Source organism: Lissotriton helveticus, chromosome 12 (assembly GCF_964261635.1).
Source record: "Lissotriton helveticus chromosome 12, aLisHel1.1, whole genome shotgun sequence".
NCBI classification, from domain to species: domain Eukaryota; kingdom Metazoa; phylum Chordata; class Amphibia; order Caudata; family Salamandridae; genus Lissotriton; species Lissotriton helveticus.
In genome coordinates, this window is record NC_136073.1 from 212,024,156 (window position 1) to 212,041,345 (window position 17,190).

At 39.3% G+C, this 17,190-nt stretch overlaps 1 protein-coding gene across 1 annotated transcript in view; it reads right to left on the reverse strand.

Annotated features, from left to right (window-relative positions):
• The window catches only part of USP10 (ubiquitin specific peptidase 10), a 414,101-nt gene that overhangs the window by 309,452 nt on the left and 87,459 nt on the right, over positions 1-17,190 (reverse strand). Inside the window, exons 3-4 of the mRNA XM_078669861.1 lie at positions 7,202-7,262; positions 3,740-4,762 (exon numbers count right to left, since the gene is read on the reverse strand). Of these exons, the coding sequence (XP_078525987.1) occupies positions 3,740-4,762; positions 7,202-7,262 (1,084 nt within the window). The remainder of the gene's footprint in view (positions 1-3,739; positions 4,763-7,201; positions 7,263-17,190) is intronic.

Consider the following 17,190-nt stretch of genomic DNA (forward strand, 5'->3'; position numbering starts at 1 on the left):
TCAAGCTAATAAATCATTTTGAGGTAAAACCTTTACTTAATCAGAACTTTGTGCAAATAATATGGGATAAAAAGAAATAGGGCAAATGGCTGCCTACGGAAAGAGAAGATTTATACTTCCCAGTGAAAGGACACTTGCTCGGTTACATTATTATTGTGACTGATTTGACTGATGCCTAATCAGTTCCAAGGTGGTTAGAAACTTTGCTACAAAAGAAACAGTGCTTTGCATAGAAATAAATTCATAAGCACTAGAGAAGCCAGATCGTATATCAACAGAATAGTTAAGGAATGTTAAAGATTTCATCCCGATAGGGACAACTGATGCTCCGCTATGACCAGAGAAATAGCTCTGTTCCAAAGAAATCTGTGAACCTCAGATTGACTATAGCATACTACCCGGTACATGTCCCGCTTACCTAGAACTGCTCCATAGCAGTTGAAGATGAAGTTACGTTTCCTCCTGGTTGTACCTTTTCATTACATTCATTGTGCAACAAAGAAGAGACAGAAAAGCAGCTTGGAGTACAACATCAGTGCAAAATGAAGATGCAAGGAAGTGTAGTTGTAGCGAGTGTAAGCAATTCAGCTCAACTAAAAAGACGTTTCTACTGCAGCCAGGTACAGTTTAAAACTATTGTAGTGGTTGGAAGTACTCAAGATGCTGTAGAAAGAGGTTATACTGGTTGAAAGAGAACATTATAAATGTGCACATTGCGAGACCCATTTCTTTGTAAATAAAAGGAGGAAGTGAATGAATAAGTTTAATCCACTACACAAATCCCCACATGGGAATTTAGGTAAAAGAAAAGCTTGAGTGTGAGGGCTGGGGTGGTAACCAAAGCAAAGATGACATGCCACATCTTACAAACATTTAAAGGCGTTTCCAATGCTAGTGCATGCTGCTGAACAGGTGCTGAACCTTATGTGGTATGCACAATGTCTTAAGGAAGCTCTACAAAACCTGAACCCACCTTCTAAAAACACATCAATAAATATACAGTACATGTTCTGCTATTTCTAGATTACTCTTATTTGGATTTTCACAATGTGTTTACTGAAAATAGAGTGTTCCAGGCAAAAAAACATACCCTCACCCGTCCACAATGAATAAAAAAATGTTTTACAACAAAATTATTCGCTATCTCCCTGGGTTGTTTAACAGCTTCAATACCCCTCCATCCCTGCACAATCTGACAATGTGATCAGATATGTTTTCAAACTTGCATACATGTACGTGAATCTAGTAAATGAATTAGCAATTCATGCAAGAGCAAAGATCACACAACAATTATGAGTTTTAATAACGTTTTTATATAACTATTAAACAGCCACTACATATTATAGCAGTACTTTGAACAGATCTGTAAATTAGATGTGCTTTTGCATTACAGTACATACTTCAAACAACTATGTAGTAATCAACGGCTGTTATTTGGTGCAATAGGAAAGAGGGGCTATAGCTTGTCAGCTAAACAAGTCAGGGAACAGCAACTCAATCTAACCAAGCTGAAGTGATTTCATGGTAAAATAAAACTACATCCCTCTTTTGAAAAGTACCAAATTTGTATAGTAACACAGCAATCCTACACAAATAAATGTGAACTCGAATCAGCATCATTTTCTATAAAGTATTTCAGCTTTTAGTTGGTATTGAGAGGGATTAAACACATGGCAGAGATAGGTCTGGTTCTCCTAGTAGCTGTTTCAGAAAGCTCATACAACTCACAAGAATCCTTCCAATCCAGTGTGGAAGGCAGATACTAAAAGTATGCGACATCAGTTTAAAATCAATCACTGAATTTCCCATAAAATCATAAAAAAGATGTACTCCGAGGTGATCAGGAGACTGCCAATGTTTTGGAAAGCTAAAAGTAAACAAATAGATAGCACTCAGCTCTAAGTTGTAGTAGCGAAAGAGGCTAACTTTGTCTCTCAAATCAGAGGCGTGTCAGCACTTAATTAACTACCATCTCCTAGCAGGAGATATATCGAAAAAGGTTTAAATATAACTAAGTAATGTAAAGATTAATAAAAGAAAGCAGTACAGTATTCTAGTTGAATTATTTCAAATAAATAAAAGCACACAAAAGGTGGACCGAAAACACAGCAACCAAAAAATATATATTTTTTTTAAAAGTAAGCTAAAAACATGGATTGGCCAATACTACTAGTTCGATTATATTACTTCTATGCATTGTACCCCTATGGCTACTTTGAGTTAGGTGCTATAAACTTTGAAGAGGGGATATGCAAAATATTATGTATATTTTTTCTTTAGTTAACTTTCTCTATGCTTCAAATCACTATGCGGCATAATCTTAGCATTAAATCAGTCTTGCCAATGATCTACTGAACAGTCACTTTCAGTGGAATGCATAACACTTTCATCCAAAGGGTAGAAGCAACTATGGCTAGAAGAACATGTAAACCAATTGATGCAGGGACAAGTAAGCCTTCAAGCAAAAATAGTCTGACACATCCAACCAGGCACCAAGCCATTCTGTGACAAGAAAATGTTTCCCTTCTCAGTCAATGCAGCAATCTATTACAGGGCAATTTACTTTAAAGCATTACCTTACTATCACCATCTTGAAAGAGCAGAGAAAACTGGCTTCCTGGTTCTCTTGCACTGGCCAGCGCATTAAAAAAAAATAGAAGTATGATTCATACTTAGAACCCCTGTTTTAGGCTAAAGTGGAGGAGTAAAGCGAAGATGCTCTAGGGAATCACAAGCTGAGAAAAGCCACAACACATCTCGGAGTTGAGTTTAAGAAATAGTATCCAATATGCACACATATTAGTTTGCAACCACATTAAATACAAAAATGGGTTGTACAGACTGATGGCAGCAATCTGCAATAAAGCACTTCGAAGAATCTGCAACGTGCAAGGAAATGTTGCCTAGGAAATGGAAATATTAAGATTTTCAAGCCAGCAGGAGAGGGGGAGGACACAAACCACAAGGATAAGCATTTAACCTGTGAAGAAAAGATGTCTTTCTGCATCACTACCAGTGATAAAGGACATCATTAATAACACTTCGTAGGCGGCTTGCAGACCTCCACTCTTGTTGAAAGTGGTCTATACACATGGTGGAAGTACAGTGCCACATTAATCAGACAACAAGAATTCTGCTTCCAATGGAAAACTAAAGTATGTATAAAAGAAAGCAGTGCAAAAAATAATTGAACTGCATCAATGATTTTCTTAACGTAACAGAATATAAAGTTTCTGGACAGTGATGTACCACAAACAAATATGAACAGTTGCGACCTCAATATTTCTTTAACAAAAAAACAAACAAAAAAAAAATATGAAAACAATTAACTAACAGCACAGTTGTTATACAGACTGCCGGAGTACGGCTCTTGTGCCATAATGATTTGAGCAATTGGCTTCTTTATAACATGAGCACAAAAAACTGCAAGAAGGGATATTCCAGGGTTCAACACTTGTTCAAATTCTATTAGTTCAATGTTATTAGACACATTTAAACGTAAATACAAATTTAAAAAAAAGACTGATTCAAGTGGTCTGAATTCTCTAAAGAAACCTCTCTAAATCAAACTCAGTTTCCACCCCCACTCTTATACTACTTTGGTATTCAAATATAATAGGCAAACAAGTTTGCCCCATCTCAAACAATGATGAACACTACTTGAAATCAGAATGAACCTTGCTCCAAGGCTTGTGTTGACTTTCGTGTTTCAATTTACTCTTGTCTGAGTAAACTATACCTGCAATTGTTATGGCTACGGGATCCTCTGAAACTGGAACAGGCCCCTCTTTAACTTCAACCTGTTTTTCAGGGACTAGATGAGATGTGGTGACAGGTGGGGCATACTTAGTTTCAACATAGGTTGCAGTAGTGGATGCAGATGACTTTGAATTATGAAAAAGACTAGCCCACGACTTAGCAGGCTGATTACTGTAGGCCGATCCAGGAGCAGCTCCTGCTGCCTCAGCAACAGATGTCTCCTCTTGATTGGCTAACTCTGAGCAAGTGCTCTCTGCAGTGTTTGATTCAAATCCATTGGCAGTGGTCCCTTCCTCGGGACATTCAAGTGTCTGACCATAGGTAACGTCTTGATTTTCAGTAGTATCAATAACAGCATAAGGCTGTACATTCGTCCTTTCTATACATTCCCTTCCACTCTCTGCAGGGATGTAAGATTGTTCGGAATTTATAACACTGTCTAAGTCGGGCTGCTCAGCAGTCCTGGTATTGTCTAGTGCATTAGAAACTGAAGCATCGTCAGATAGAGCTTCATTGAAGTCCAGAGAGTTTTCTGGTGTATTACAAGTCCTAGGAGAGACTGAAGATGCTAGGACATCAGATGTAAATTCCAAATCCTCTGTGCTTATACTGTTTAGTCCTGACAAACCGACATGACCATTAACAAGGGCCTCTGGAGGCCCACCATCAGTGGCACCTTCCAAGTAACTGTAGTATCCAGGAGGTCTTTTTTTCTTCTTTTTTCGCTCCCTCTGTCCTAGACTACCTATCCCTTCATCAGGATTTGAACTACTATCCAAAGAAAGGGCATGCTCTGTGAACTGGCAGTCAATAGACTCGTAGTTATTTTCATCAAGAAGGTCGTCGTCATGATTTTTCTGTGCTGGTGTACAACCAAGAATGAATTCTGGCGCCTGGGGGTTTAGAGTACTTGAAATACTGTAGTCTGTGTTGTTCAGCAAAGAAATATCAGCATTAATGAATTCAGTCACACCAAACTCAATTCTCTGGTAATCGTCATCCCCTAAAGGGGGGAAAAAAGAAAAAGATTAGAATCCTTTGTATTTTCAAGAATAAAATACATTTAAACAAAGGTAGAGAATTACTGCAGAAAGAAAAGTTGTCGTTTGGGAAGTAGGCACAGAACATTTAACATGGGTAGCTGTGTTATTTTTCAAATGTATACTGCAATCACTTACTGGAAACTCACTCCATAGATGCATACACTGCAAAATAGCATCTCTATCAATGAACCAAAACAGACATTCATTTAGCTTATTTACCAAACATGTGTACATGATCATTCAAACAGAACCCCATGATCTAACTGCATTCCGTTGGTAACATTTATCCTTTTTTTTTAAATTTTAAAAGTATGAAGTGAAGCATGCCATGCGAGTGGCATCAAAAGTCTGTTGCAAGCGCATGGCTAAATATCCACTGGATTAAAAAAGGACTAGTACTAGGTGCTGCTAAAATCATGGGCAGCAACATTTATCCTTTTTTTTTTAATTTTAAAGTATGAAGTGAAGCATGCCATGCGAGTGGCATCAAAAGTCTGTTGCAAGCGCATGGCTAAATATCCACTGGATTAAAAAGGGACTAGTACTAGGTGCTGCTAAAATCATGGGCAGCAACACAAAAACAGAAAAAAGAAACTACACCACCAACATTCAGAAAGATGTATGGCTGCCACCATCCCACCGGCCATCCCACTCCCCACCTTGAAAGAGTGTCTGTAGGATAAAAAAACACCTGTAGGAAAAAAACTTTACACAAATATTTGGAAAAGATATCCGAGAAAGTGCCCTAAAAGACAGGACAAAACTCATCCCACAAAGCTGGTAAAACCACTCCCCAATGCCACCAAAGAAGGGCATTCCACGGGGGTGGTGAGAGAAATTGAGATCGAGAAAGTATATAAAAAAAATCTTAAAATATTACATAAATTCGGTTGAGTATTAAAGGTATGTAAGATTTTCACCATCTACTGGATGAAGCAAGTTTATTTTTCTCTTAAACTTGAGTGTTAAGCACTGGTGTGTCAAAAACACATGATGGTGCTTACATTCAAGATCATTTATTTCCCAATGTGTATCACACTCAAAACCTTCACCTGAAAGTTACTATAGAATTAGTAGTACTGTGTAAACAGTTCTTTCCTGCAAGAGGTCAGAACTGTGAGTAATCTATTCAGATATCTCACTTAATATATCTTATATTTCTTCAGTGAGAGTAACCAACCTGCATTACATAAAAGGCCACATTAAACAGCACCCCTTCATACCTGGCAGATAAATTAACGACTTCAGGTGGACTACACCATACCAGAAGCCAAAACGCATGGAAACAAACACTGAAAAACAAGATTAAGCAAAAAAAACAAGTCTTCATTACCTTTGATCTCTGATCTGGAGCATCTCCCACCACCCCCCAAATCAACATGAGAGGTGCCTGAAACTAAAGGTGTAAAGGGGATATGAATTTCTGTGAGATTTTGCAACTTTCATGGGAGGAAAGAATCTTTCAATACCATACAAATATAGGAGTCCGGTTTCTAGAACATTCAAAAAGGACATTTGAAGGGAAAATATTTTCCAATGAAGAAACCCACTGCCCTACATCCCAATTGAATTTGGGAGGGATTCCAACCGATAGCATTGAGGAAATACATTTGCACTCTACCCGAGTGGGAGATATGTGGAAAATGACCAATACCAAGAAACCTCGAAGTCTGTGTGCTTTTACTCAGCTCTTCAAACCTCAACACTTCCTCCTCCAATTCCCAGAAACATCCACTACCCAACCACTAACCTCGGAAATCCAGCAGTAACATCACGCTCGCAGATGTTATGCATTGACAAGTGCAGTTTACACTAATCTTTTGTGAATTAAGCTCATGCTTGAGGAAGTTTGTCAACTTTTTTCAGGAGACAATAAAAAAAAGTAGTAATTCTGAGACAGGGAAATATGAACTGGCTGCAGGAGGTAGGGACCAGAGATTCAGTATATTAAGAAAGAATCAAGCTTCCGTCAACCCTTAGGTATGCTGTGTGAGGAAAATTAATATTCATAAACAGTTCTTGAAATGTAAAAGTTATTAAACAGCATGCAGCTAAGCAATAAACAAACCTGGAGAAATGCAGACAACCATGAATTTGAGCAAAATCGAAAAATGATAAAAAAAAAGTCATAAAACTTGCAAAGCAAAATACAGCATGGCATGGTTCCGGAGAGCTTCAACCCAAAAGTGCTGAAATCTTGTACTAGCCAAAACAACTAGAGATTACATTCTCAGTTAAATTGCTAAACTATTCAACACCTTGATTTGACGTTAAATGACATGGTTTCTAAGCACTGAATGAAACCAAAAAAATTAGGAATGGATTTCATCACTCAACATACAGAAAACAGAAACCTGGGCAGATCAGAAAGAACTGGAATTTAAACCGCAATTACTTACCATCACTGAGATCATCTGAAGGCTGACTACTGCACAAAGTGCTTTCATTGAATGGCGGGAGCTGTATAAAAAATTAAGAGATGTTAAAATCCAAAAAAGATCATGCCAAAAAAAAGTACTTGAAGAAACAAATACAATTGATCAAATTATAGTTAAAATGGGATTTTATTGTGTAACAATCACATGCATACACATAGGCCGGAGGCACACTAGGTTCAGCCATAAAATGGTGCATTTTCTTTTGCAGGAGAATGCGGTCACCCAAAAAACTTGAGAAGTACACCCATCCTGTTTGGAAATGTGACTTTGGAAACACTAACAACTAAAATTGTGAACAAGGATATAAATGTAACAGACTTCCTCTTAGTGAATTTTGTTTTAAAATGTTTTGATTTTTATTAACCTTACCAATATTATAGGGCAAGGGTTGGTACTCTCCAGCTAATGCATTTATAGTTTCCTTGTACTGTGTAAAGAACGTGCTATACAGAGGTGCAGAACACATTACAAATCTTTAGGTGTCTACTGGTCCCAAAAAATAAAATTTGCAATAGCGATTCGAAAAATCGTAGGTTGTGCAGGTTGGTGCTTACATTTGTTCGAATATATAATTGAGTGCTTATGTGTTATCCTTGTGGGACTGACTAGTTTTAACTAGGGGTTGATGGTATGAATTGTTCTGGTGCGAAATCATAATTTTGTTGGCCGTAAAGTAAAAGACTATACTTTTCTTAAAAAATTACTGAAATTCTGCTTTTAGCACAATCCTGTGCCTGAAGAGAGGTCAAATAATGTTGCAAGTGGCCCATGTGTATGTATCTCCAAGGCTATTTTGTGGGAAGAAATGTAGCCAGTTGACAAACACTGCAGCCAATCATAACTCACCCATGCTCTCAGTGATTGTGCGATGGCACCGCTACGCCTGCCTATTAAAAGTTCTACAATTGGAACATACAACTGTCTATGGTCAAGGTCTCAGAAATCAAAAGGGGAAGACAAGAGGGACTATCTCTTTGGAGGCAGAGCGATGTTCGGTATTTGACCCTGAACTTCTACATGGTTGGGTCTGCGCTTTTTGCTTGGAGAGAATTGATTCTCGGTCCAAGGCCTAGGAACAGTGTGTTTTGGTACAGAGTTAGGCAAATGTCACCATACGGAATTTAAAAGACAGTTTAGGAAAATGCACTTTTTACTGTTTGTGAGAAAAAAAAATGTACACCGTACTTAGAGTGCTCACAAGCAGAGCGTTCTAGCTCTGCCAGCTTGCGGCAACCTGGACTAAAGCCTAGCCTCTTCGAGACATGCTGTACCTACAATATGGGCTTCAAGCACTGCCAATCTTTTTCATTGGATCCTCTTACTGTCCTTTGTAAAGGCCGGCTTTTGTTTGGTGAATACGCTGAATAGTCCCTAGTTTGGACTTTTGTAACCTCCCAGAGGACTGCTCCTGTTACATGTGCCCTTACTCTTTTTTTCATTTATGATACTCTGTGAGCACTCTTATGTTTGCTGCTCTGCTCGGGCTTTTGGATTGTAGTGACAAGTGTTTGTGTTTGGTATACTTTGTACACTGGCTTCATTAAAGGTCCATGACTTCATTTGCGTGCTAGCTTTTTCTTCAAGGCAGCCGTGCTCTCTTGTTTACTTTGGGAGCTGTATTTGTGTTTTGTTTTCAGTTCACTATGGGAGCCATGTTCATTTAAGAAAGCCGTGCGGCTGCTTCATTTGCCGCGCCCCCAAAGGCTCTTTTTTATGGTTATTCTAGTTGTGCAAAGAATTGTCCAGAACCGACAATTACCTAAATACAGCACAAGTGGTTTCTCTTCAAATACTCTTGGCATAGGCTGGGAGACGCCATCTGAACTTGTACATTTCTCACATCAAGAAAAAGAAAGAAACGTGCAAAAAGCGTCAGAAAAGACCTTACACCCATTTAATAAAAATGGAAGAAACCACACCATTTTGTAGGAAAAGGTAAGACTATGGCGTAGCTTTGTTTTGAAATTATATTCCAAGAAATTGTGTCAGCAACATTGTTATGTTAAATAAATTTATATCGCACTCAGCTACTCGACAGTGTCACAGCGGGTGCAAAGGGAAAGGCAAAAGAAACCAGAGGGTCATCTAAAAGTGGAAAGTTTTAAGCTTTTTTTTTTTTTTTAAAACATCGCATGGTCCTGAATGCTCCGTAGCGCCAAAGGTAAAGCATTCCAGGCCAGACTAGCTTTTCTGACAAGTGAACAGCCACCCAACCTGTGACGATTGAATCTGTGGGTCTGCAGCACAGCGACGTCACTAGAGGGGTGCGGGGCTTGCTGACCGCACCGGGTATCACCCCATCATGGGGTGCCACCAATCTGGTTACACTGCTGGCTCGCTGTGTAACAAAAACACAGCTCTGCACTGCAGTGCAGCCTCAAATCTGTTCGGTTCTTCTGCTTTATAATAGTGCAAGCACACGGTGTGCAGTGCACGCACCTTCTAGTTGCAAATTAAAATACTGCAGTCAGTGTAGACAGTGCACGTCGCCACGCACACACGCACCTCCTACTATAAAAGTGGTGATGTGCCCGGCGTACCCAGTTTGTGGGCCGTGGGGCCGTCAATCTTTAGCGCTAGTCCAATGACGGCCCTGGGATAGCCCCAGCTCGCTGTGCTCCCCTCTCTGACGCGTCGCGGCGGTAGCGCACCAGCACCACGTCGTCGTGGAGAGACAGTCTAGGCAGGGAGTGCGTGCGCAGCACCGCTGCTATAAATTGTCACCTCTGTCGGTCGGTGTTTGATATCGCACGCTGGCCGTCGTCTCCCCTTCATCCGGTATTGGGTCTGGAGGCCGAGGTGAGAAATATTTATATTATGAACTCTACTTTCAGAAATGTGGCACACAACAATCAGATCGCATCTGCTGCTCGGAGCAATTGCACCAGCCCTTTTTGGATAAGAACACTTTATTACACTAAAATGTCAGCACAGCCTAGGTTTTCACCCGGTAATGCTCTCTGCATTTGCTCTGATATTTGAAAAATAGCGAGACCTGAGAATTTCGGGGTGTCCTTCAATATGTGCTGGTGACCTCAGTGTCAGGCAATAAAGGTGGACAGTTCCCTCTAGCCAGTTACCGGTACCTTTTAAGAATCGCACAAGCACTTTTTCATACTAGATCATTTGGGCTCTTACACTTTCACAACGAAATGTCAATCAAGTTCACTGTGATGAATCTTCCAGTGAATGCACAATGAACTGATTTGAGACTTCACTACTCCTTAACCTATTTGAAAATAATGTGCGCTTCTCATGTGGGAGAGTTCAATATTATATAACACGGTCGACAGGTATTTTTTATACATAACTACTTGCACAAGCACCTTACCACACTAGTACAGGCATTTAGCAATGTTGCCACCTGCCAGGATTCCACATGCAATCTGTGTTTGGACACACAGTGAGTCTTTAGCACCTGTGATTGTTTCTTAAGTATTATGCAGTATGGCTGGATGACTGCCATAAGTGAATTTTACGTATCTATAACACACTGCACAACCTTTTTTTTCTTCATTTCAGATAAATTGGACTCTAGCACCAACAATTTGCTGTATTTCAGACCTAGCAAAATTAATTGCGATTGTGGTAGTAGGTCGTATCTTTTCTCTATGTCTATTACAGTGTGTTATGCCTTATCATTTGTAGAACTTGCTTACGTCATTTGTGGAATTACATGATGTAACTTAGAATGTTAGTATTTACATTGTGGCTATTGATGGATCCAAATTTTCTTCTGAAAGATTAAAGGCCATCTTATTCAGTTTTTTGGGTTCTGCTGCTATTGAAATTTTCAAAAACGTAATTCCTATTCCACCACCTAGTGGGGGTGGTGATGGATGGAACTGCTATAAGGAAGCTGTTACCAGACTTGAGAAACAATTTCAAGAAGAGCCTAATGTTCTTATTGAAAGGCATGCATTCCATAAAAGGAAACAGTTTCCTGATGAGACCATTGAAGAATATGTTGCTGCTTTAAGAGTATTAGCCGCTAATTGTGACTATGGAGCAACTGTTGATTACTGCATTAGGGATCAACTAATTTTTGAATGTGAATCTAAAAAAGTTCAGGAAATACTCTTAGCTTGTCGCAATCCCACATTAAGTGAAGCTGTTGATTTAGCCAAAGGGATTGAGAGATCCATTTTATCTTCAAGAGTCATTTCTGCTGAAAGTTCTAAATCATTCAACTCACCTTCTGATTCATCTGTCTGTGTAGTGCAATCTTCTAACAAAGGAAGGTCTAGTTTTAAACAAATTCCTATTAACAAATCATCCTGTTATAGATGTGGTTCCAAAACACATTTAGCTAATAATGTCAACTGTCCTGCCATTAAGAGAAAATGTGTTAATTGTGGTAAAGTTGGCCATTTTTCTTCTGTTTGCCATGCCCCTAAAAAAATTTCTAATTCTTCAAATTCAAGTGTTAATAATCTTGATGTTGTTGAAGAAGATTTACAGAACATGTTGTTAACCATCTACGACAATTGATTATTCTGTGAACAACATCAATTTGCCTTTTAAAGCACCATTAGGCACTGTGTTGGTTGGTGATGTTTCTTTTCAAGCCATGGCTGATTCTGGTTCACCGATCTCTATTTTGTCTGATGTGTTTTTCAAGGAAAATTGGAAGAACGTCATTCTCCATAAATCTGATATTAATCCAAAAGCTTTTGGTAACTTTGATATAACCATGTTAGGCTACTTCGAAGATTCGTTAGAATTTGAATCTAGGAAAATTTTTACTAAAATTTATGTTGCCATTGATGGGAAGAATATAGTTGGGTGGTTTGATTTAGGTAGGCTTGGTGTAATTTTATGTCCTGGTTCTGAACGTCCTCTGCAACTTAGAGAATTTGATGTTAACAATGTTTACATGGACAAATATAGCTTAGAAATGATTCTTAAGAAACATTCAAATGTCTTTAAAAATGTTGTGGGTCAAGTCAAAGGCTATATGCATAAAATTAAGTTAAAAAAGAATGCAATTCCCATTCAACATAAAGTGCGCATGGTTCCACTTGGTATGAGGGAGAAATTGAAGGTCCATCTTGACACTTTATGCTCAGAAGGTATAATTGAACCAACTGATAGTTCTGAATGGGTGTCGGCTATTGTTTTGGCACTCAAAAAGAATCAAGATTTGAGGCTGTGTGTAGATTTGAGGTCCCTTAATAAGAACATTGTCGTTGACACGCATCCTTTACCCCGCATTCAAGATATGTTGTCAGCGGTCAATGGTGCCAAATATTTTTCTATCATAGACCTCAAATCTGCATACCATCAGGTGCTCCTGGATGATTCTTCTAAGGATCTTACCACTTTTACTACTCCCTTTGGGTTGTATAGATTTAAAAGGATGCCATTTGGTCTCGCATCAGCGGCCAGTGTTTTTCAGAAGCTTATTGAGAATTTGTTTCAGGGTATCACTGGTGTTCAGTCATTCCAGGATGATATATTAATTTTCGCTGAAACTTTTGAACAACACAATGTTATTCTCAATAAGGTTCTTAACATTCTTGGTACTAAAGGCATGACTGTCAGCAAGGAAAAGTGCAAATTTCTTGTTGAAGAGTTAAATTATTTGGGTCACAAAATCACGGATGATGGCATTTTTCCCAAAGAAGATTTAGTCAACACTTTGGATAATATTAGTACACCCAAGGACAAAGATTCTTTGCGCTCTTTCTTAGGTTTGGGAGAGTACTATTCAAGGTTTGTGAAAGGGTATGAGTTAGTAGTAGAACCTCTCAGACAGCTTCTTAGAAAGGGTGTTCAGTTTATTTGGAGCAAGATCCATGATGAAGCTTTTGTCAATGTAAAGAAGCTTATTGCAAAAGCACCTGGTCTTAAGACCTTCGATCCTGAGGGTAAATCCTTTGTCACTGTGGATGCTAGTACCATTGGCCTCGGTGCTGTTTTTTCTCAAATTGTTGATGGTAGGGAAAGAGTCATATCTTTCATTTCTAGGGCGATTCGGGGTGCTGAAAAGCACTATAGTACCATTGAGAAGGAGGCCTTAGCTTGCGTTTGGGCTGTGGAAAAATTCAAAGGTTTCTTGTGGGGAAGGTCTTTTGTTCTTGTCACTGACCATAAACCGCTTGTATTCATGATGGATGGTGTCAGGAGTGGCAAGGCGTCGTCGAGGCTTGTCAGGTTGATTGCCAGACTACAAGAGTATAATTTTGAGACACAGCATATCCCCGGTGGGAAAAATTTCACTGCTGATTGTTTGTCCAGACTTCCTCCTTTTGAGGAAGATAATAATGATATTTTGGATGAACATGAATGTGCTGTGGCTTTGGTCGATGCTGTGAGTTCTTTTGAGTTGAACATTTCTGAGGAAGATTGGATTGAGACTATGGACAGGGATTTGTTACTTAATAAAGTCAAAAATTTAGTTAGTGTTGGTTGGCCTCCTATTAGGAATGTGGAAGATTGTTTAAGGAGTTTTGCTCAGATTGCTGATGAGCTTAGCATTGAAGGGAATATTTTATTGTGTCAAAATTTGTTTATTCCTCCTAATGGCTTAAGGGATAAACTCATTAAACTTGCTCACGCTGGTCATCCTGGCATCTCTGGTACAAAAAGAATTCTGAAGGACCACTATTGGTGGCCTGGAATGGATGCAGGTATTGAGAGAGTGATTGATAATTGTCCTGTTTGTGTCAGAGCTGATAAACACTGGAAGGTTTCGACTCAACCTTTGTCTCTCAGAGAAGGAGCTGTTGGTCCATGGGATAAAGTTTCTATTGATTTTTCTGGTCCTTTTGAGTGTCTTGGTAGGGAGAAGAGATTTTCTATTGTGCTAATTGATAATTTTTCTAAATGGATCTATTATACCTTTGTGGAACATCCCAATACGGATGCTGTTGTTGATTTTTTGGATTTTGTTTTCAGTTTGGAAGGTGCTCCTAATCTCATTTTTTCCGATAATGGGGTGCAATTTGTTTCCAGGAAAATGAAAGGATTTTTGGAAAAGTTTGGAGTCAAGTCTGAAACCACCCCTTTGTATTGTCCCAGGGCCAATGGCCAAGTCGAAAGGGCCAATAGATTTATTAAGGAGGGCATTCAAGCTGCCTTAGAGAGCAAGTTGGATGTTTTACAATTCTTGAAGGAGAAATTGTGGAGTTACCACATTACTCCGAATTCTTCCACTGGTTTTTCACCCTATCTACTGATGAGAGGCAGACAGGCAAAATCTGTCTTAAGACCTAACTTTGTTAAAGGTGTTGGGCTTGAGGTCAACATGAAAGTTATTATTGATGAAGTCAAACAAAACATTCAAGAGTCTCGCATTGCTGGCAAAAGTTATCATGATGCCTCTCGCAAGTCCAAAGATAAGTTCATCAAGGTTGGCGATTGGGTACGTGTGTTGAAACCCACTTTATCTAGCAAAGGTTCTTCCAAGTTTTCCAATCCTTTTCAGGTTGAAAGAGTAACTGATTCTGCTGTTCTGCTTGCTGAGAAGGGTTGGTGGAGCAAGGGTTCAGTTATTCTTCTTAAACCTGGGCAAGAACGTTTCTTTGCTGAAGATGAGGATGGTGGTTGCACTTGGAATGATCTTGTTCAAGAAAAAAAGTTTCATGCAACTGATGTGTTCACTGATGGCACTGCACACGATGTTGGTACTGAAAATGTTGTTTCTTCTGAGTGTCCTATTGTTGGTGAGAGTGGTTCTGAAGCTTCTTTTGTTCCTGCTTCCAACCCACAGGAGTCTATTGAATCTTCTCCTCAGGTTAGTCCTTTGTCTCACAAAAGGATTTCTAGAATTCCAAAGAAATTTGACGATTATATCTTGGATGTTTGATTTATTTTATTTTGTTGTTTTTGTAAAAAGAGACATGTGGTAGTAGGTCGTATCTTTTCTCTATGTCTATTACAGTGTGTTATGCCTTATCATTTGTAGAACTTGCTTATGTCATTTGTGGAATTACATGATGTAACTTAGAATGTTAGTGTTTTGTGAGCTGTGGGGAGAAGGCGGTTGGTTTCTGGAGAGTTGGGATGTTTGCCCTGCTGCTCCGGTGGGTCCATAGTTTATGAATTAAATAAACTACATTTTAATATCAAGATCGACTGCTGCCCATCTTTATAGCGATGTATATATTTGTGAGTCTCCCTTGAATTGACTGTGATTTTATCATTTGTAAACCTGCGAATACAACATGTGTTCATTATGTTTGACAGCCTTTTTAGACATAATTGTCATCATTGCTAACCTCTCTGCACAGGCACTTTACTGCCATTAGTTTAAGCATCGCATCTGTAACCTGTTATAACAATAGGCCCGTCTTTTTTACATTCATGACGTTTGTCCTGGACTGCACAGAGTTAATAATCCTTGCTTTTTCCTGGTGCAGGACATAGCTGGTCAACAGTGCACATTTTTGTTTTTGTTTAGTAGTAAATACATTTATTACGGCATACACGGCATAAAAGTTTTCAATTCTTCGTCAACAATACAAAAATAAAAGCACATGTAAATTGAAAAGGTAACAATGCATGACCTGATTCTACAATTACACAACATTAAAAACATATCCTAAGGTGCCGTTTTTAATTTAATAACAAAAGGACCGACGATACAGTGGTTGGTCTGGATTAAATAATGCCTTTTCCAAAGTGATTGATGTAGAAAAACAGTTTTCTTAATTATCTTTATTAGACAGCATCATTGTGTGCCAAAATACAAGGACAACGCATTCAGATCATCAGCGCTGGGCGCATTTCGAAGCAATTACAGCAGATGCCAGCTTTATTTGAACTCTTGACCACCACACAATGTGTCCACCACACAAGGCTCTGTCTGGCATGCATCGCCCACCCTGCCAATCTGCCTCTCCTTGTCTGGCAGATCCCTTTGTTGACCATCTGAGATCAGAATAACTGCTGTGCAAAACAGAGAGCATCCTGACTTTCAAATGTCCCCTCGATTACTATTTTTCTGGATAGTGTTGTGTGTGAATCACAACAGTTAACTGCATCTAGCCCCGAATTTACATCAGATTCGTGGTTGAGTACTTTAGTAAATACAAAAAGTAACGCAAGGCAGCGCAAAGTGCTGCCTTGCCCTACTTTATGTCTTGTAGGCATTATATGGGTGCAGCATGGGTGTTCGCTTGCATCCACCCGTGTATTTTGACACAAACCCAGATTTACAAAGACTTTGCGGCAAAATGGTTTGCCTACCCAACAGACGTAACGAGCAGAAATATCTTTTTCTCCTTGTTAATTGCTCTTTCCATGTATAGATTGTTTTTGTGTAGGATGGTTTCCTTTCCTACGCAAGGACAATCCTGTTCTATGGGCAAAGGTGCCTGCAGTGGAGTTAGGCAGCTCACAGTGAGCCAGAGCAAGAAGAGAGCATAAATGCTGCATATCTTTGTAAATATGGAGACATTTTGATTCCTTCCTTTCAGGCAGAACAGCACAGCAAGTTCTGTTGCTGCGCAACGTTGCGTAAAGAAAAAGTTAATGCGTCCTTAACTGTTTTCCAAAGTATGCCTGAGTTGCCACATTGGAAAAGTTCCTGCTCTGAGCTAATCTACATAACATCACGCTAAAATGACGTACCTCCGCATATCAATGATTGTAATCAGTTTTTCAAATGGACGCTGGTGACTGCTCCCCTTGCCAGTGCTCAATGTTTGTAATGTCCGTCGGGGTCACCTTTGTGGTAGGGACAGACTGTTTACTATTCTGTGCATGACCTAAGCACAGTCGATGTGAGGTTCACAAGCTTCTTGTGTTTTTCTTGCTATGTGCATACGTCAGCGGCAAGTGGTGATTTTAGGTGGGACAAAACAAAGAACATGTTCTGGAAGCAACTACCCAAATCTTATAAATATACTTGTCCAAGATGAAGGAGCAAAGTCTGATAGATGAGGCCGCTCGTCGAGGACACCATCGGTACTGCTCTAGCAAAAATTTAACTTTTCCTGGAAATC